General features: G+C 43.0%; 1 protein-coding gene across 5 annotated transcripts in view; it reads right to left on the minus strand.

Annotated features, from left to right (window-relative positions):
• cep112 (centrosomal protein 112) overlaps positions 1-21,458 on the minus strand; it is a 105,091-nt gene extending 83,633 nt beyond the window's left edge. For 4 of the 5 annotated variants that reach the window (XM_020636259.3, XM_065964985.1, XM_029277792.2 and 1 more), the window contains exons 1-8: positions 21,375-21,458; positions 20,887-20,992; positions 20,494-20,684; positions 20,082-20,245; positions 14,048-14,132; positions 11,783-11,860; positions 8,817-8,864; positions 8,637-8,711 (exon numbers count right to left, since the gene is read on the minus strand). In XM_020636259.3, coding sequence (XP_020491915.1) covers positions 8,637-8,711; positions 8,817-8,864; positions 11,783-11,860; positions 14,048-14,132; positions 20,082-20,245; positions 20,494-20,684; positions 20,887-20,986 — 741 coding nt within the window. In that variant the 5' untranslated portion in view covers positions 20,987-20,992; positions 21,375-21,458. The remainder of the gene's footprint in view (positions 1-8,636; positions 8,712-8,816; positions 8,865-11,782; positions 11,861-14,047; positions 14,133-20,081; positions 20,246-20,493; positions 20,685-20,886; positions 20,993-21,374) is intronic. The other variant, XM_029277793.2, reaches the window with a different exon arrangement.
• Between the last annotated feature and the right edge of the window lie 531 nt (positions 21,459-21,989).

Genomic DNA, 21,989 nt, shown 5'->3' on the forward strand with positions numbered 1-21,989 from the left:
ACCAAGTTCCCTTCTATTATTACACAAAGTCAACACCCCCTCCACCCTTTTCCCTCAGTTTATTTATTTCTATATTTTATTTTTCATTTATGAATTTATTATTGTAACTGTATACTCATAGTAAAAACAACAGTCCCTGTGGTCCAAAAAGAGCACATTATCATATGCTTCCACTCATGAACACACATGGAAATTGAAAGCGAACCTTTGACAGACAGACGACTGGCCGCTTGCTTTGATGTCACTACTCATGTTTAGTCACTGTCTGTTTCGGGTGTTTTGATCAACCCTGGAGCAGGGTGACAATGTTCCTCCTTTCAAAGGATGGTTGTGTGTGTGTGTGTGAACATGTCAGTAATTAACAACATCCCGAGGCTAGCTCTTGTTTTTTCAGTCATCAAAACAATACATTTGAAAATTCCCACATTACTTGGCACAGTCAAACCACATAAGACATTCACTCGGTTTAAATGAAAGAGAAGCAGCTGTAATGATGGCCTGTATAAACACACATTCAATTACAGTATGTTTTTTTTTCCATATAATAAAACAGAAATTAACAGCATGCTGGATGGTAGACAAAAACAATATCCCCTTTTGAATTGAATTGGTGGAGTGTATTGAACCAAAAGAGCACAGTATTTGTGAGGATGTCAGCAGTTGAGGATCACTCAGGGCATCAGTGAAAATAAAAGTCTAACTAAAGACATCATAAAACTGTTGTGCCTTATTATTGCACTTCAGCTACATTTAAACGCTGTATCCTTGACAAAGCACTACTAAGTATTCTGTCTCTTTTGTCTTTGTCTTTTTTCTTGGTTTACCACCATTTCTAGTGCAATTCAGGGGACCACAGGAGACCTGTCAAAGGATAACGTACAAGAAAAGAGAAAGAGAGAGGGAGCGAGATGGCAGTGATTGAAAAGCAGAAGAGTAAGGGGAGACCTGATTCTGCCGGCGCCCAAGAAAGAAAAAAAAAGACACATGTGGGGGTGTCACTTTCTCATCCTCTCTTCAAATGCTCTTTGGAGAAAGTTTGTCAAACTAGATCAGGGGTGTTTGAAACTTGTTTATAAAGGCGTCAGTGAAGGAAGGAGGAGGAGGAATGTCGTACACCTAAGGCGTCTGAGATGCCTTCAATCAGCCCGACTGGGTGGTACAGCTTTTTTCCCTCTTCTCTTCTTCAGAGTTGTAGCGAGCGCTGTAAGATGCCATGTTTTTTGACACTTCGCGCTTGAAAGGATGAGAGGGAAGAAGGTGGGGTGCAGAAGAGTGGGGGGTATGAGAGAGGGAGTGCGAGGAGAAGACGGAAACAGTTTTTTTCAGTTCTGATAACCGGCGCGGGGTCAAGGCCTTTTTCCTCAGGGGGATGTGTTCACAAATCGTCTGCTAACTGTTTGGGCTTCACAAAGCAAGGTTACGTTTGTGCATCTGCTTCGTCTTGCTTGAGATGTACAATGTCCTGGCGTGTCTTTCATCCTCAGTAAACACAGATGCTCTATGATAGTCAGTATGCAGAGCGGTGGTATCTACTGAGGAGCAGCTAGACGCCATTTCCACAGTCTGACAAGAAGTCAATTTACTGTTTTCTGTTTTGATAGTGCGGTAAGATAAAAAAAAACTTTGGCTAAAATTGAATCTCTGACAAGGCGGAGGAGGGTAGTTCAAAACATAGACTAAGTAAACAGATTTTTACACAAAATGGCTGATATGAATACATCAACTACATAAGACTCAAGTACAGAGGACAGAGAGGCTTGAAATAGTAACTTTATCATCATGGAAGACTGTTGGTCCCTTGTGTTTCCCAGCCTGAAGCACCATCTTGAAAGCCAAACTACAGAACCAGCCTCCTTTCAACTACTGAGGCTCAGCAGCTTGCTCTTTTTTAGCTTTTAAAAACGTTCAGATAAGACAGGGTATGGCCCTCTAAATCACAGGCTGAGAGCTCAAGCTCTGTCCCAGAGGATCCTTGGATTAGAGAGACTGGATCATTATGGCAATGGAAAGCAAAGGGGCCTGATCCCCAGTCACAAGCTTGTGACCATTAGAGTTTGACTGCTTGATGCAAACACGCTCATCTACCCTTGCTCCGCCTGCTGCCAACAGTCTCTCAGGTCAGGTACCAAGGGGCTAGTTTTAAAACAGCATGAAACCCCCTCGCACACAGACTTGAAAAAAGAAGGGGCGGTTTAATCAGCCAGTCAGTATCTCCATCTTTAATCACATGACTCGAGCCTGTGGCTAAGCCCGACTCTTCAGTCGGCATTTAATTGAATTTCCAAAGAAAGACCCAGCCCTCATAATGCTGAGCGCTGCTAGGGTGTGTTGGTGGATTAGCAGGACTTTGCTGCTCCTGCGAGACATTTTCCACAACTTACCCATACGCAAACACACTGTGTAAGCTAAGTGACTCAAAGTAATGTCAGCTTGTGGTGAAGTTTTGCAGCTGCCACTCATTGTTCCATTGGAAAAGAGCAGTCAGCATTCTTATCAACACATTCGTTAGCTTAGCAAGAGGATGAGCTTGGTGTGAAAGCTGAGATGTTCGTTAAGCTGTCGCAGGCTTAATGACATGTGGCGTGCATAACGCTTTAAACCTGGCTAAATTTTCAACTAGGCTTTGGGGATTACAGAGAAGTGATGTCACTGTGATTTCCTAGACTGGGTCTAGACTGCCACGCAACAGCAGGGTTGGACAAGGCTTCCATGGTTCTGCAGGAGAGCTTAATGTGGCTCTTGAACATGACACGGTTAAGGTGGAACTGGTGACTTGAGTCACTTCTATAATAACACTGTGTGTGGGTGTGGGTGTGTTCGCAGCTGTATCCTACGAGGTTCCGATTTTCTGAAATCCATCACTTACTAATGATTTTGACATACGATAGATGATCAGTGGGAGCATCTTAAATGGTAATAACAAAAGAAAGAGGATTCTTTTAACAATAGCATGTTTAACACAACAAGCAAAAGTAACAAGGTTTCAAAGAACCATTCATAGAAATTAATTGCAGCAATGTAGCCGAGTTTGAAATACTTTGAATAAGGGCAATAGAGGGCTCCATGTTGATGATGGAGACCAATACCAGATATCAGCTCAGTGAGTCCCTGAAGTTAATTATAACTTTGTAATGCTTACATGAACTTATAATAATAATAATAATAATAATAAATTAGATTTATATAGCGCTTTTCTAAATACTCAAAGACGCTTTGACAGCAAACAAAAAAAAAACAAAGCAAAAACTAAGAGAACAAGACAAAATAGAAATAGTGTCAAGGGAAGAGGATAGGAGTCAGTGGTTGTAGGCGGTGATAAAAAGATGAGTTTTTAGGGATTTCTTGTAGGAAGTGAGTGTGGGGGAGTCTCTGATGTTTTTAGGGAGAGAGTTCCAGAGGGTGGTAGCTGCAATGGAGAAGGCCCTGTCCCCCCAGGACCGAAGGTTGGTCCTGCAGGGGGGGGACAGGAGGTTTGCATCCGCAGACCTGAGAGTGCGGGTGGGAGTGTGTCGGTGGAGGAGCTCAGACAGGTAGGGGGAAGCCAGGTTGTGGAGGGCTTTGTAGGTGAGGATGAGGAGTTTGAAGTGGATACGCTGGGGGATGGGGAGCCAGTGAAGGTCATGAAAGACAGGGGTGATGTGATCTCAGGTGCGTGTGAGGAGACGAGCAGCGGAGTTTTGAATGTATTGAAGTTTCTTGAGTGATTTGGATGGTGAACCATAGAGGAGACTATTGCAATAGTCTAATCTGGAGGTGATGAATGCGTGGGTGAGGGTCTCGGCAGCTGAGAATGAGAGTGATGGGCGGAGGCGGGCAATGTTTCTGAGGTGGAAAAAGGCTGTTTTGGTGATTTGTTTAATGTGTTTGTCGTAGGAGAGGGTTTGGTTGAAGATGACACCAAGGTTACGGATGTGGGGGGAAGGGAGCACTGTGGAGCCATCGATGGTTAGGGAGAAGTTGTTGGTGGATTTGATGAGGGATTTGGGGCCGATGATAATGACTCCTGATTTGTCGCAGTTGAGTTTGAGAAAGTTGGTTTGAAGCCAGGATTTTATTTCTGTGATGCAGTCAGTGAGGATTGAGTGAGTGGCAGGAGTGATGACTTTGGTGGCGATGTGGAGCTGGATGTCGTCGGCAAAGCAGTGAAACTGGAGTCCATGGCGGCGGATGATGTGACTAAGGGGGAGCATGTACATGATGAAGAGGAGGAGATCTAGTACAGAACCTTGGGGAACACCTTGGGAGAGAGGAGGATTGGGGGATTTGCAGTGGTTGATGCTGATGAACTGGTATCTGTCAGAGAGGTATGATTTGAGGCAGGAGAGTGCAGTGCCGGTGATGTTGAATGTGGTTTCAAGGCGGGAGAGAAGGATGGAATGGTTGATGGTGTCAGGTCCAGTAGGATGAGGATGTTGAGGTTTCCGGCATCAGAGGAGAGGAGAAGGTCGTTGGTGATCTTGAGGAGAGCTGTTTCGGTGCTGTGGTGGGAACGGAAACCAGATTGGAATGATTCATAGAGGTCATTGGCAGAGAGGTGGATTTTGAGTTGTGAAGCAACAGCATGTTCCAGAACATGTTTGGGATGTCGGGATTGAGTCCAGGTTTTTTTAAAACAGCAGCAAGTTTGAGGGAGGAGGAGTTAACTGTTGAGATGATGAGTGGGGATAGGGTGGGAAGGCAGGCCTTGACAAGACTGGTGGGGATGGGGTCCAGAAGGCAGGTGGAGGTTTTCATTCCCGTGATGAGGTCGGAGAGCTCTGCAGGGGAGACAGGGGAGAACTGGGATAGTTGCTGAGAGGTTAAGGTGGGGGAAGGGAAAGAAGGCGGGGCAGGTAAAAGAGGTGCCAGGTTGTTGTAGATGGTGTCTATTTTTGTTTGGAAGAATGACAGGAAGGAGGTGCATTTGTCTGCTGTGAAGGATTGGGAACCGTTGTCCAAAGGGTTGAGGAGTTTGTTGATGGTGGAGAATAGTGATTTGGGGCTCCTGGAGCCAGACTGTATGAGATGGGAGTAGTAGGTGGATCGGGCGTGGGAGAGGGCATCTTTGTATTGTTGGAGGTGATCTTTGTAGGCTTGAGCGTGTACAGTGAGTCCGTTTTGTTGCGGAATCTTTCCAGTTGACGGGCATGGGTTTTCATGTGACGGAGGTCTGGAGTGAACCAGGGAGCAGAGTGGGTGAAGAAGATTGTTTTGGTTTTAATTGGTGCGTGCTGGTCGAGGCAGGAGGAGAGAGTGTGGTTGTAGTAGTCGGTGAGGTCAGAGGGAGCGGTGAGGTCACAGGGAGGGAAGGCAGACATTTTGTCCATGAGGGCAGATGATAGAGCGGAAGGAGAGATAGTGTTGAGTTTGCGGAAGTGGATTGAGCGTTTTTGTTTTGGCAGGGGGGTGGGAATGTCAATGTTTATGTTAATAGCTAGGTGGTCGGAGATGGTAAGATCCATGCCTGAGAGGTGATTTATGGAGAGACCAGTGGAACAGACTAGATCCAGGATGTGACCGCGGTTGTGGGTGGGGAAGTTGACATGTTGAGTTAAGTTGAAGCAGTTCAGTATTTTGATGAATTCAGTGGTTATTGTTGAGTTTGTGGAGTCCAAGTGTATGTTAAAATCACCAAGGAGGAGGATGGAGGGAGAGAGAGCACAAAGCTGTGTCAGGAAATGAGAGGAGTCGGAGAGGAATGATGGGTTAGGTTTGGGAGGGCGGTAGACAACAGCCATGACCAGCTGTGTGGTGCCAGAGTGTTTAAAAGCCAGTGATTCAAATGAGGGAGCAGGAGGAAGGGAGATGAGGCTATTTTTATGTCCTGTCTGTGTATGACTGCAATGCTGCCACCTCAGCCCTCAGTGCGTGGTCTGTCTATGTATGTGTATCCATTAGGTGTGGTCAGGTTAAGTGAGAGATAATCCAGGGGCTGTTGCCAAGTTTCAGTGAGACAGAGGAAGTCCAGTTTATTGTCCAGTATGAATTCATTGAGAATGTCAATTTTGTTGTTAAGAGACCGGGTGTTAAACAGAGTGAATTTCATCTGGTTTTGCATGGTGTTAATGTCCAGGGTAGCTCGAGGCAGGGCTCATAGACAGGGAGAGCGTGTCTGCTCGTTGTTGTGATGATGACGAAGTGGGAGTGTGTCAGTCCGCTCAGCTGACCAGAGTGATGGGATGGAGTGGCCATGCTGGCTAGACCGGGAGTAAACAAACTTGCGACGGAAACTTCTGTGGATGTATTTGGGTCGTTGTAGTCGTCCAATGGTTTTAATGGCGGAGATGCATGCAGGAGTGGAGTTATTGTTGAGTTTGAGCAGTTGTGAGACCGAGTACTTCACTGCCATGCAAGCCGGTGATGTTGGTTCGCTAATTCTGGAGTTGGTAGCCGCAGGCTTGTCAACCAGAGTAACAGGCAAGTCAGGGTGATCCACAGCATAGCAGTCAGTGGGGCTGAAGGGGTGCCGAGTGAAGGATGTCCAGACGTAGAGGATGACTGGGTGGAGGCGGAAAGTAGAAGACAGGAGGCAGCCGAGTCGGTTGCTAACGATTGCTGCATTAGCCTCAGTGACCGGAGCGAAGGCTAGCTAGGCTAGCCGCGGGAGCGGACTAGCAGCTAGCTTGTGGAGAACGGCAGTTTTTCCAGCAAAGACTGAGAACAGCGGGCCGATAGAGTGTCCAGGAAGGGGCTGACAGTAGTGGTGGATCAGCCGGTTTTGTCAACTACCAGAGGATCTGGTAGTCGGGTGCCGAAGGTCTGGAGCCGGCGTTGACAGGTGACGAAGACAGGTAGGCTATGTGAACGCTCTAAAGAAGCTATAAAGTGAGATTTAACCTTCAGGATTAAACTGAGGTTAAAGCATAAGACACAAGAGACGGAGGGATAGGTCAAAGTAATACAGCAATAATCAAGAGTAGTCAACACTTAGGCTTAGCTGGAGAAGCGGCGAACAAACACGCCAGCATCCTCTCCAACCAGCAACCAGTGGACAGCGACCAGTGGACAGCCAACTTGATAACAATGCTGGTTGAATTCATTTAAACAGTTGTTTTAACCTGCATCTTAGTTAAGCTATTGGTTAAAAAGAATACAGCTATGGGAATCACAGAATTTGACAAAAATAGATTGGACCTAATGGTTGTGTCGTTATAACTGTAAAGGATCATTCCAGTGACTGAAACACATCTGAAAGGGGGATATATGAAGCATATTATGTATGATAAATCCATTAAATTTCAAGCTGGCGTAAACACCATCCATCACATGCTGATGTAGGTTGAGTGAAAACTTTGTTCCTTGTTCTGCTGTCGACCAAGAGAAAAGTTCAGGGGATCATAAACACCTGTACAAAGATTGTACGTCCATATGCAGTCGTTAAAGAAATGTTTTGGTAAAAGTTAACACCTAGCTAGATAGCAGATAGACCGACATTGGCATCCTTGGAGGTCATGCTTCCAGCCTTTATAACCCGTTAAAAGCCTTTGCGGAACTAAAGGTAAAGCCATGAAACAGACAAACACGTTATCTGTCAATAGTTTCACTCACATTTTCCTCTAAAGCATTATTTCCATTCTATTAAACCCTCCGTGTAAATCAGAACATGATATTAAAGGCAAACAACACAAACCAAACTACCATGGGGGAAAACTTCAGTTCTGCACCATTTCCTCTCGTTTCCCAAATGTGTCCCATCCAATTTCTCTCTATGACTTTCCTGAACTGGTTCCCATACTGAGAGCATGTTGGCCTCAGTGGAAATGACAGGCCAGTTTAGTTTCCTACTGCTTCTCTTCGAAAGATTTATGCTCTTATATGAGGCCACCTACATACACAGTACACTGACTCTATAAAGTATTTTCTCCAGCATAAACACAACCTACATAGAAGAGGGGAACAACATTTGAATCGAACCGGTTTAGTTCTGCAAGACAAAATAACTGTTACCTACGAAAGAAACTGGGTTCTCAGTGTATACCTCCAGTTGGTGCGGAGGTTTACCATGGTCTTCTGAGATGTGATCAATTTGTATTCCCACCACACACAGCTGTACCTAGCCAGTCAGCTAGTCTGAAGTAGGATCAAACAGCATGGCACCTAGTTTTAATGTGTAAGTGTTTTGATCTAATGCATTCAATATCAGCACAGAGGTAGCTACACCCAGTGTGTGGATGTGTCTTCATGTGAGTCTTCTTCACGCGGTAACAAACAGATCTTTGCCATGCCAGGTGAATAAGCAAGAACATTTTTGTCCATAATGTCTCTGTGTGTTTCTTTCTTTTTTTTCTGCCCTTTCTCCCTCCATCCTCTGCCCTCCACTCAGTGAAGCCGATCTAACTGACTGGAGCGCTTTCCCCGAGCAGACATGAAAAGCCACGGCTATTACAGCCAAGTCATGCTCAGTTTTATATTTAACAGTGCGGGTAAAGGCGGATGGTGGGGGAGAATGAGTGTTGGGGAGGGGCAGAGGGGACTTCAAAGCATGCTTTCAGAATGGGATTTTCAGCTTAAATCCACATAAGGAAAAAACTGTCATCACTGGGAGCCGGCATTATTTTTGTCTTCCAAAAGGAGCCCTCGCCTCGGCCATTACAACAATACAAACTATGCATGTAGATGTTTGTGCACGTACCAATGACTTTTACTGTGAAGCGTACCTCTTTGCTCTGAGCAAGCTGTGGGCCCTGATCATCGGCCGAGGTGCTGTTCCTCCCAAAGCTTGACTTGAAAATCTACAGAGATAAAATAGAGAGATTAGGATGTCTGAGAAGTTCAAAGGTAGCACTTTGTCTAGGTAACAAAAAATGAACCACGAGGGGAGCCCATGATCAACTTACTGGAGACAAGGGAATGGGCTTCTCCCGCAAATACCTGGGGTTTTCAATCTGTAAAGAGTAAACAGAAAACCTTTAGTACACTCTTTCTGTTCCTCCTCTCCTAACAAAGCCATACCACCGCCAGATTCTAACTTCCACCCTCACTTTGTCATAAACAATGTGGGGAGCACATCAAAAAGCCTCGTTCTGTAGATGGAGCCTTTTCTGTCAACTCTTGTCTGTTTAGAAAGACAGAATGCGTCGGGATACATCAAGGCATTTGTGCGTGTGGCCGGCTTGTTTCCGCTCTCAGCCCCTCTTTGCTGTCTCGACACGGCCCTTTTGTCAACACTCAGGACCGCTAATCTGTAAGCTATTCCCGGTCCGTTTAATGTCAGATGCAGACAAATGTGTATACATACTTGCCAAACACTAACACGACATGTTCTTTGATTATTGTTTGAAACACGAGACAGAAAAAAAAAAAAAGGTTCCCTAAGCTACCAAAAGGTCATAGTTAAAGTGACTTTGCAGCATGACATCAATATAGCTCACTCACTGTGACACAAACTGCAACAAAAAAAAAAACAGAGAATCTCTGTGTTGACAACCTGCTATTTTCTCTCCACAATTTGACGTTTGTTTATGACCCCGTTATTTTCTTGTGAACTCAGACTCTCATGCAGCGTTTTTCTGTCTCTCTCTCATGCACTGGGGCTGTCTGTAGGGGCTGCCAACTAGTCGCAAGATCACGGCCTTTCAAAGCAGCAGAGCTGGCTTTGGAGATGACAGCGCTGACGCACAGTAAACAGTTCTGTTGCTAATCTCTTTAACATGAGGATGGAGGAGGAGGAGAACAAGGAGGAAGAGTAGGAGGAAGAAGAGGACAGGGAGGAGGGTAGTGTAGGACTCATATGGTGGTATAAATTTAGTATATAATATTGCGCGGTGGCATAAAGGCACTAAAGCAGAATGAATGAGGGATGAGTGAACAGGACCTGAAAGGAGCTCACAGCTTGGGACTAAAATAGTTACAGCTACTGTATGAGGATAATGTCACATCTGTTGCTTTAGGGTGAGCCAGTGACAGGTGAAACAGATGAAAGTAGCTCTGCCTCCCCACTGAGTCCGTATGACGCAGATAAAAAGCAGGTCAGGGGTTTTGTTGGATGACAGACTGTAAACTCTAAACTACAACTAAGGAGACATCCAGCTTCCCTACATTAGATTGATTGTGCAGAGCAGCATCAATGGAGCGTGCCATGGTGTGTGAGGAATTTCCTCTTAAAAAATTTGGCACAAGCTTTCAAAAAAGGATCCATGTTCACCAAGCGATGAACCAATCAATATTCTTCTTAACTTGTGCCCAAGCTGAAAACAAGAATGATTTTTCTTTTTATACCCACAGACAGCCAGTCTTACAAACCGACTGATCACGGCCCACAGGGCAAGGAAGACATGCAGTCTAAATGCTGTGGTGAAATACTGGCATATAGTGTGGTACTAAACTTGGACTGTGTGCGGACTTAATGCTGCATGCCCACACACATGCTCCTGCGTGTGCATGTTTGTCCAGCCTCAACATTTGGCACAGCATTCTGTTTCTTTAGAACTTGACAAGGATGGATAGACAAACACAGAAGAGGAACAACACTCCACATCACAAGGCCTGGCTCTCCAGCCAAACAAACACACGGTGATTGATGGTTTCCTAGTTTTGGGTAAGTGTTGAGCAAGCCAATCAGCACAGTCACCCAACCACAGACCGTGGATGGCCAACTTGTAGGGGATACTACTGAACTGTTTTTGTTTTTTTTAAGGGGAAAAGGACAAATCTTTATGCAATATGAGCAAACCTGCATTGTTTAATGTGCAGCATTAAACTACACTGTAATACTTAATTCCCTCTGTGATAATACTGAAGTTGCTCCAATACATAATGCACAGACTTAATAAAGATGAAACAGTTGGTGGTCCAGCTGACTCAGGTTCTGTGTCTCTTTGAGGAACTCTTATCCCAGTTTGAAGCAATCTGCTGTCCACCATGCCGACTACACTAACTTTTATTACATTAGAGGTGAAATGAACAAACTGATATGGACTGCTACAGAACTTCTAAGGCAAAGCAAAAGATGTTCCAGATATAGAAATTAGATTTGTAGGAGCAAAGCGCTTTGAAGCAGTGCATCTATAAAACTTCAGTAAACTTGAAGAGGGTTTGCGTGTGTTTGTTTGTGAAGAAAAACATCTGTTGATTTGAAAGCTGCAGGCCTGTGAGAGCGTTGCCAAGCAATGCCTCTTATCAGCGTCTCAACACAGGGGAGTGCAGAGCGGAGCGGTGCACGGCTTCACGTCTGCTGATAGATACCTCAGATTACCCCTGTATCCAAAGAGAAAGAGAGAGGGAGCGGAACACGGAGAGAGTGGGGAAAAAGATAAATGGACAGACAGACAGACAGAGGAAGAGTCATAAGAAAGACTGGTAGAACAGAGAGAAAGAGTTCCAAGAAAGAGAAGAACAAACTGACAGAAAAGCATGTGATGTAACTGGGAGAAAGGACAGAGGCGACAAGCAAACTGAGAAGAAGAAAAAGAGACTCATGGTCATGCAGGTGAGGGGGTATAAGGGATAAATAAGGGAATAAAAAACATGAGGGCAGAGTGCTTATCAGGCCCTGGCCTGGTGCACTCCAGACACAAGAGATAAGAGAGTTGTGCAAATGCTAAGTTTACACAACCCTTCTTTTGCTCCTCATCCTACCCTCACGTCCTACAATAGCAGTGATCTGCCAAGAGGAAGTGGTTTCAAGAGGACACATGGAAAGGGCTTTTATACTCCTTTTTTTTAGCAGTGTGGCCAAGTCAGTATCATTGCACTAGTGATTTACTCGTGAGCTAAGGCATTCACTGTCACTGACTGCAGATGAGCTGCAGCATGTTGACAGCTGCATGTCTGTAAGAAGCTCAAGGCATGCCCCTGGACTCACCCCAAGGTTCCAGCTGTTGAGACGAGCCTCCAGGTCACTGTCATCGCGAGACATATCTGTCTTCAGCCCCCCATCCACCTGAGGAGGGAAAAAAAGGGGAGGCAAAGAGTTCCTCAGTAACAGAGACAACATGGAAATGAAGGGGTGAAGGTGTTATAAATTAGAGAGGGGAATTTAAATGATTCCTTTGATTGGCAGTTTGGCCCGAGGATGCAAACAGCTGACAATGATGGAGGTTTTCATTTTGACACAATGTAATTCCTCTCTTGGCAACAACAACAACGTTCTTTAAAAGCTCACAGACATACAGTACACCCACATGTGTTCTCCTCCCATACTAACAGCATTCAACTCCCTCGTTATCTCCATCTCTCCACCCTTTGCTCCCCTCACTCTCCGCCCTCTCACATACAGCGCTCCAGATGTTTGGCAGTTCCACATCATTTCCGTCACGCAGTAAATTCCACACGAGGGGCATATGGAGCTACGCTGCCTGTCGTCTTTGTTTTCCCCAGCCTTTTGTTACGACGGGCCTCCGGATTTGTTTTATGCAGTATAATTCGAATGCTTCCAGGGGTTCTGTTGATACAAGATCAGTTTACTCAAGTCCAGGTCGGGCAGCGAGGTTGGAATAAGGGAAATATCTAATAAAGTTGAGAGAGAGAGATAGAAAGGAGAGATGTTGTTGAATTTGATTAGGATCTGGTGGAGTGTGGACTTTGGGTGCACCTCAGTGGAACTGAACCGACACAGAGAAATCGCTCAGGATTGAATGCCCGTTCTGATTAAAAAGGCATTAAGGTCTCCAGAGCCACACCCTCAAACAAACAGAGTAAACGTTTCATTTCTATATCCAGGAATGCTGAGTATGCCGGTCATTGGCCTCTCAAAGCAGTGTGTGTATCCCACCAGGATTCAGACTCTTTTGTTGAACACTAATACGCACAATGAGCTTCAAATGCTTTTGGCCGCAGATGTACTCACAGTTGTGCAAACGGCTCTTAGCATGGACACAGAGTCCATTCAAGATGATGTGATGAGAGCTTTTCATTAAAAGGCCTGGAACATTTCTGTTAATCAACTTCCTTAAAATGAGCGACTTACATGAACAGACACATCTGAGATAAAGACATGGCAGATTTAAATGTGTGATCTTTCTTAGTTTATACTCTAAATAAATATTCACTTCAGTTTTTTATTTCTTTTCATTACTCTGTTAGTTTTTCTCTGCATTAATTTTGAATGTTCTTCAAAACTAGATCTTTTTAAAAAAGATTTTGAGGGACTTAAAGGACTTGTAATTATTCCTTCAATTATCTGAGGTAGAGAAAGTGGACCTTTTGTTAACATCTATAAAATCTAATACAACAGTGCTGCAATAAATAGTTAATTAAGATGGCTATTTATGTTCAGTGTTCATTTGAAAAGTTTCAGAGAGGTGTTCATTTTGCTTAAGGGGCGGCTGTAGCTCAGTTGGTAGAGTCGGTTGTGTCTCAACCAGAAGCTCCTGCAGCAAGGGGTCCATGTGTCCTTGTGTCCCCGTTGGGGGAGTGTGAATGTGTATAAATGGGATTAGACACTTCTGATGGTCACTTTACATAGAAACCTCTGCCATCAGTGTGTGAATGTTTAGGTGTGACGCGTGGTGTAAAAAGCGCTTTGAGTAGTCAGAACACGAGATAAGCGCCATACAAGCTCAAGTCCATTTACCATTTACTTAATAATTTTCCAGAAGGCTGTTTAAAAAGGAATTCAATAACATTAGACACAATAATAGAAATAGCTCTGGCATTAAATGAATTTGATTTCCTAGCATCACTTTCGCCCTCTAAATAAATTTTAAGTTAAATCAGCAACCCCTATAAATCAGTTCATAATAACTCTCATAAAAGTGACTTCAAGCTCGGTGCATTTTAAATGCTGGCAGCTGAGGGCATATTATTGTTCACCATGCTGTGATCACAATTATTAGCTACATTCTTGTTGCTTTAAACAGCAGCTAATAAGTTCAGGGAATTTCCTCTGACTTCACGGGGAACTTTGTTCAGGAATTTCCAAATGGTTCCACATTAAAGAAGAAAGCAACACACTGGCTACTATTTGTATTGGCACCAGACGTTTGGCTGTTCAAACTTCAATGTGTCATCACCACTACCTTGCAGCGATGTATAAATGTGAAAAAGTCGGGCATGCTGAATCTAAAGTCAAAAGTGTGCATGGGGAGTCCAGAGGTGTGGCTGTGGTTCTGAAGTGTGGTGAACTAACCATCCGCGCATCATGTCTTGGTGATTGTTTGAGTGGACTGGAGGACGTGGGTTGGGATGGATTCTTTTCATCATACAGCCTTCTCCTGGAAGAGAGGGAAACAGAGAGAGAGAGGTGTGAGAGGTTAACTAACAGAATGTGTGTGTGTGTGTGTATGTCTCTGGAGTCTGCACTCATGTCTCTGTTTGCATATGAATGTGCTTGCATAGGCAGCCTGCCTCGCTATTTGCACAGATCAACATCTGGCATTAGTTGCACGCTTTGTGGTCTGCATTTCATCTCATCTTAACAATAAACGTCTCTGCAATGCATCAGTCTGTATCCATGAACAGCCCACAAGGCAGCAGTCTACGGCTTGTACAATCCTTTTATAATCACACATCTCGATCACTGTCTCTCATCGTGTCCATCATGGTCTGAACGAGGCGCTTAACTGTGAACTGCTTATATTCATTGGCACGCTTACCCAAGCACACCTCTCATTCTCACAAGAAGGCATAACTGAGCTCACTATCTCATTAAGCACAGGCACATGAGGCGCTAATGGCTCTCTAATGCTAATTGAATGAAGATGTCAGAGAAGAGTGGAAGATGTAGGACAACAATGGAGAGGGAACTAAACTGCTGTCATCTAATAGAAACATCAAATTATGTTCTAGAGGGCACTGTTTCACACTCTCTACTCAGCCTTCGGGCGCTCTTTCCCTCCAATGTACTTTTTTTTAAATGCAATCCCGGCATTGAGAATGTTGAATCTCATTTGTCACAGGCAGAGATGCAGAGATCTCTCAGGGAAATGAGCACTGTTGCTGTGTGGTTTAAGCAAAGACTGACGGATACAGAACAGACAGCAGAGTCATTTCTTAAGGAACAGGAATACAACAGTCATTTAGGTTTTTTTTGCAAGGCTGTATCGTATGTACACAAATAACAAATTTAAACAGCAAATGTTTGTCAAGATCACCCACAAACACATCAGGGAGAACATCTACAGCCAGATGTGTCTGCCTCCATCTCCTTTTACAACCTTTTTAAAATCAGCCAATCAGAGCAGCTCTTTAAGTTTCAGCTCTTCCTGTAATTTGTTCCAAGTGCAGCGAGCAGCAAACTGAAACACCTGAACTGAAAAACAACTGAAAAATATGGTCAATCATGGTAGATATTTTGGGCGGTAGTAGCTCAGTCTGTAGGGACTTGGGTTGGGAACCGGAGGGTTGCCGGTTCAAGTCCCGGTGCGGACAAAATATGGAAGTTGGTCTGGTAGCTGGAGAGGTGCACTGCCGAGCACTGCTGAGATGCCCTTGAGCAAGGCACCAAATCTCCTACCCACCACTAGCTCAGGAACACCGTCACTCTGACATCTCACCATTAGTGCATGTCCATAGGATCCTGTTTGTGCATGTGCATGTGCATGTGTGTGTTGCATGACTTACAGAGTGTAAAAACAGAATTCAATAAAATCAATCAATAAAATAAATCTTAATCTTAATATTCAAAACCTGGAAAAAGAGGGAAAAAACACTGACATACAGGTCGGGCATCAGCAAATATCTACACATTGAGAAGATCAAGTATACATACATTATTTTTTATTAAACAGAGCATTTAGAGACACACGACTGTAGAGAGCATGGATTCCCATGAAGCTATTAAGAGAGAGGGAAAGGCTGGGGAAGTGTTAAAGAGTGCAATAAATGCATCTGATGAAAAAGTTATAAAATCAATGAGTACTCATGTTTTATAACCGTGATCTCAGTATCAATCAAAATAATCATCATCATGATTTTTGCCATAATTGAGCAGCCCTACATCACGTGTTCTCCCTAGTAGCTTGCTCAACAACCCACTCTTACATGTGATGATGATGAAAGGTGGTTTTTATTTGAGTGGTTACTTTTTTTTTTTTTTTTACTGTGAATGCTGTGTTTGAAAAATTATGAAACACATCAATACCTGGACCCTAACCCTTCAAAAGCAAGTGATGGATGCTCAGAAGAATCATCTCTAAGGTTCTTATTGAGCCAGTGTGAATGACTCGTGGGCTTTATCGTGGTTTATTCATTTCAAGACTGAGCCTGAAGAATTATTGTGTCAACTCTTTAAGCTGCACAGAGCTTTAGGCGCTGTTTACTAATATATGTAATGATTACATTGTTGACTGTAGATGTCTGTCGATTGGTGTTATGTCCTTTTATATACCAGGGAGTCTCTCTATGACATGCCAAGAAGGGTAATTAAAGTTCTACAAATGCATTAATTTCACAGCAGAACAATAGGACACGACGAGACTATATATAAGATTATACTGCTGGGATTTAATGATGGATTACTCATTTACAATTGGTTATGATCATAATATTCTCATACTACATGCAGACTTCTAATCCAATCAAACCTTCACTTTCACACTGCTTTGTCTATGCATGGTCAAACACATACACACACATGCACACACCTGTAAGCACATGCACAAAACACATGCAGCCATGAAACTTGGATAAGGGGGCCAAGCTTTGCAATCTTGGGCCTCTAAGTCAACAGGTGGATGAGGATAATTGAATCAGATGTGTCTGGAGTCTGAGGCCCAGAGATCAAAGCAGTGGCAAGTCAGGCCAGGGCTACACACACCGGCAGACGCACAAACACACACACACACACAGAGGAAAATGAGAACACCATGTAGAGCCTCAGAAGCTGCAGCCTGGCTGATTAAAGCAGCCTGACATCTATACCCCAGCCTGACCTCCAGGTGCAGAGGCAGAGGGCTTGGGTCTCAGCCTCGGGCACCCTCAGGAAAGCATGTCTGACCTTGGGACACAAACATCCTTCTGCTCCAGCACACCCACCATCATAACCCAACACCACCTGGAGGTAAGATCAGAGGAAACACTCCGGCCTGAGAGTCAGAGACGTGAGTCGTTTACACCAGCAACATGGCCAATGACTGCCACAGCAAGGACATTATTACGGTTAGCTTTTAAGTAGGAAAAAAAATGATGGAGGAGGAGGTGAAAAGGGGGGGTTCAAAGTTTTCATATGAAGATGAAAAGCACACCGATGGTGGACTACAGTCAGAAGACACAACAATAATAATGATGATGGAAGAGAGCCTGGTGAAGTCACAAAAACAAAGCCTTGACTTAACTTCAGCAGTGAACCTGACACCAGCTGGTAACCAAGTCAGCAAGTTAAACACAACCCACACCGACTGATTCCTCCCTTTTGTCTCTATTATTAATACTCCTGTGAATACAAGGGGACATGCAAGAAGATTGAGTGGACATGGATGCTAATCACCAACGCAGTTTTGTATGATCTCTTGACCCTCACTGACTGCTCTCACTAAATGCTTTCCCACAGCATTCCTTTGCCTGAGTTTACACTGTAGACAAAGCAGTGGCTCTATCTTGTGGCTAAAGTAGGAATAGCAACGCCATAGCACATACATGTTGGAATTATTTCTAACTATGTTGGAATTTGCTCGGGGCATTTTGGAATAATGAGGTCAATTTATGGTTGTGCTAAACAACGCACAAGCACACAGATACTAAAGTGTAAAGAAAGAGTCACATCTCAATATGTAAAAAAAGAAAAAGCCCTCCGGACTTTGCTTTAATGTGTTGAAACTTGAATTGGACATTTTCACAGGCTAAAAGAAGCCCTGCCCATCACCTGACTAATGGAGAGTGAGACGGAGATCAAACGTCGCCACATCACACGGAGGGAGTCAGACGAGTTCCTTCCATTTAATCTTATCTAAATGAGACAGACACATAAAAGGGCTCTTGGCCAGGCTAATTTTCTCCATCAGGACGTTAGCCTGTGATCTGAGCGTCTTTCATGGTCTTATCCCAATCAGACACTATGGTGCTCAGCAGTCTGCTCCCCATAAAAACCCCTCCATCCACTTTCCCTACAGGAGAGGGGAGGGAGAACTTTGCCTTTTTGAAAGAAGCCATGCCCTTTCTAATTCACTTTTATAAGTAGGTAAAAGCTATTGTATTTATTGAACAGATACAGTATATAGTTCATACAAACAGATCAATCATAGTTTAAAGGCCCCTCACTGCAAGTAATGACGTCATATTCTAAGACAACAACAGCCTGTGCAGAATCAATTTAACTGATTCAAACATACAGCTGAGAGAAAACATCCTCAATAAACTGAAGAAAAGCTCTAAAACACAACACGCCTTTAACTCCACACTTCCAAAAAGTGGATGGTTGAAGTCAGCTAGTATTTCACCAATTCAGTCATATATTGAAACACAAAATTAACATATGTTCCGCTTCCCGGACACAAGCTTGAAACCTCAAGTTAAATAATGAATAATATTTCAAGACAAGTCCTAATGACCATTTTTATAAACAGTAAAATCTGAATTAAATATGGCAGCGGAGGGCCTGTACTCTCTCTTACACAGAGCCCTGGTGTATATTAAGCTCTCTTTACTACACTTACAGTGCTCTCTTTCTATTATGCTAATGAGCATATCAAGCCACTGGGCTCTGATTTGCCTTTCCTTGTTAATTGGAATGAAAAACCCTGAGCCGTTGCTAACATTGCTTTGTTGAGCCCCTGTACGAACAGGAATCAGAGGACATATCCCAGAGCCAGCTCTGATGACTGATGACTTAGTGAGGCATGTTGACAGACTTATATACATGAATGTGTATACACATGCACCTGAGCAGCACATGAGCTCTCAGTTGAGATGTTTATAAAGCAGGACAAGTACATGCAGTATATTTATGTTTTAAGCACCATGTTTAAATACAACAATTTAAGGATCAGACATCACGCTAATGAGCCACCAAGCCTAACTCTCTGCTTTCCTCTTCCCTCTGTGGGAGTTAGACCTCAGGTTCAACAGCAAGGAAAAGTGTGTGAAGAGGAGAATAAGAGCTGGAGAGAGAAAGCGGGAGGTTCCTCATCTTGTGGTGTTTTATAAGTGCATCTTTTTGAAAAGTCAGAATGGACAGCTCATGCAGACTGATGCAAGTACTCAGCAATGTCTTTGGCTCTTTATGATAGTGCAGCAGAGAAAATACGATGGGCGATCAGTCATGATTCAGTGTGAATCCAGTTCCACAGTCAGGTTCAATGTTTTCAGATTAATAAAAGAACATCAAAACAGATTGCTTGAATACATTTTTAAGTGCCATATGCAGCATCTTCAGTGTTAAACCAAAATGTTTTTAGGTCAGACTTTTCATGAGAGAAGTTCAGTCACCAGCTATAACCTGGAGGGGAGGGAGGGGCAGCTGTCTTTCATTGCTCAAATTTAAAATGTGATTTCAAAACAGAAGGTCGGAAAAACTTCTCATTCCAATTTTTATTATTGACAGAAATCTGAGTCAAATTCTGACGTGTAGTCTGATATTCGGATAGAGGCTAAATATGTATTAGATCCATGTCAATATTTTGGTTAAGAAAGCCAAAAACTCACAACTTGTTAAATATTAAAGGTCAAATACATAAGATATCTACTGAGTCTGCAACATAGCATCCTGTGTGCACATCTAGAGAGGAGGGGGAGACAGCTCTTTCCAATGTTTTGAATTTGGACTGCAGTACCCATTTTAAATGCTAGGTGTCAGAGTTATATTGCTCTTTTAAAGTGTGTGAACTGTAGCCGATATTAAGGATCGTTCAGCAACATTAGGCATACAACAACAAAGCTGAGGTATTACTGACAACATGTCATGTCCAGTTTACTGGTGTCAGCTTTATAAAACAGTGTTAAAGAACAATAAATGCAACAGTGTATGGAATAATATGCTCACGCATAATACTCTAAGTTAGATAGCCATGTTAAACAAATCCACTTTGCTTATGAATTCATTCAGCCACTATCCCTTAAAGACAGTTATTATGTTGTATTCATACAAAAAATGCATTACCATGTCCCAGTGCATGATAATGATCAAATATCTAAGCTGGGATCATTACCATGCTAATGTTTTTTTTATTTTTTTATTTTTTTTTATTTAGTCAAGTAAATATTTAACAAACATAATATGCAGTGAGTACCTGTGATGAGCTGCAACAGGTGTGGAACTGGATCTGTCCTTTAGGTGACCGACAGCCAAACTGTCATCAGAACAGCCACCCAGCTCTCCTGTCACCCACTCAGGAATACCTGCTGTGCTGTGTTCCACAGCCCGACCAGTCAGTGGCTCATCATAGTAGATGAACTGCAAATCAAAATTCAAAGATAGGAGACATAGATTGTGTATGGGTCTGTCAGTATGTGATGCAATGCAATGATATTCAATTAGGTGCAACTGCTTTATAGTAAATCTTTACCTTGTTATTTCTAACAGCTGCCTCTTATACAGTATTATCAATTATACAGTATTTTAAAAGATTATTTAAAAAAGGCACAAAAATTGCTTTGAACCATTAAGTTGTGGCACTGCTAGATTGCAGAAAAAAGCCTCACCATGTAAGTCGGGAGCGTCTTGAGGCTTCCAGGTTCTGGTTTGCTGGTGAAAGGCAACTCCAGGACCCCTCTTTTAAGCATGTTGAGGAGCAAACGGGCATACTTGTTGCGGTTCTCACGACTTATCAGACCTGAACCACAAGAGGCTGGATCACACAGCTTCTTGATCCATATGGCACACCGCTGGCGCTCTGAGGTTAGAAGGAGAGAGAGGAATTAGAAATTATGTTACAGCTCAATATACACTTCAATGTATAACCTTGACGGTTTAAGTGCTGGGTGTTGTCTAAGCATATACATTTGCATAGCATGGAGAAAGACAAGCACAAAACAAAGTGTGCTAGCAGCTAGTATGTTTACTCTTTGGAGACTGAAGTAATAATGACATCTCACCTGTCTTGTTGGGGTGTTTAAGGACATATGGCTTCATGTCAAGAAGACATTGGTCAAAATCAGTGTCCAGCCTATCCCATGAATCCCCGTGTTTGCTCATGGTCTCCTGCAGAAATGAATACATGGTTAAGACGGATGAAGTATCTCCCAATCGTTGCCAGGGTTACTAGCCTATAGAGTGCCTATAATGTTAAGTTGTCGCCCGTAACTAATACAAGAAATTACAGATAGACGGGGCTGTATGGAACATATAGACATGGTGTCACGTAAATTTAGCTTAACATAACATGAAAACTACTTCAAACTAACTAGAGAATCAAGATGCTACACCGAGTCAGAAGCTAGCACAACACACATTAGCAAACAAACAAAAGCAGACGAGTAGAGCGCTAGTGGAGTGTCGCTGCTCCTCATAAACATCCTAGAACAAACGAAGAACACGCTTGATATGAATAAACGAGGAGAAATAAGAGGAAATAGAGACTTACCCTGAGCACTGATTCCGCCGCTCAAAACGGTTCAAAACTTCAACGTACTTGTTCTACGCCATATCCGCTCTCCGTGGCGACGCTGCTGATCTTGTTGTCATAGTTACCGAGCATTCGTTGCGTATCTTTTTTAAATTGCATTCAAACAGTAATTTTTTTTTAATTTATTTATAAACTTCCACCAGGAAAACATTACTTTCATTATTACATCTAAATTCGTTTTGAACTTTAAAATATTTGCTTCAAAATAAAATTGTCTGTGTTTCGAAAATGTAAAAAAAAACAAAAAAAAACAAAGAAAAGCTGGAGGCGAATTAAAAATATGTAGAAAACAAATAAATAAATACACAACATAAGAATGAAAATTCAACGCCCATCATTTGCTCTTACATGCCCGAAAAGGAGTAGGAAGAAGTTATAACTTATTTTATCCTACCCTTTTAACTGAATAGGTATTAGTTTGTATTAATTATACAAAAGTATAATATATATTAAATAATTACTTGTAGGCCTTTGCCATTATCTAATTACACCAATAATGCATATTCCAATCACCATAATAGAACTATGTAGCCTACAGTGTACCATCACCAATAAAATACAAACCCCACAAAC

This window comes from Labrus bergylta, chromosome 16 (genome assembly GCF_963930695.1).
Source record: "Labrus bergylta chromosome 16, fLabBer1.1, whole genome shotgun sequence".
Classification (NCBI taxonomy): domain Eukaryota; kingdom Metazoa; phylum Chordata; class Actinopteri; order Labriformes; family Labridae; genus Labrus; species Labrus bergylta.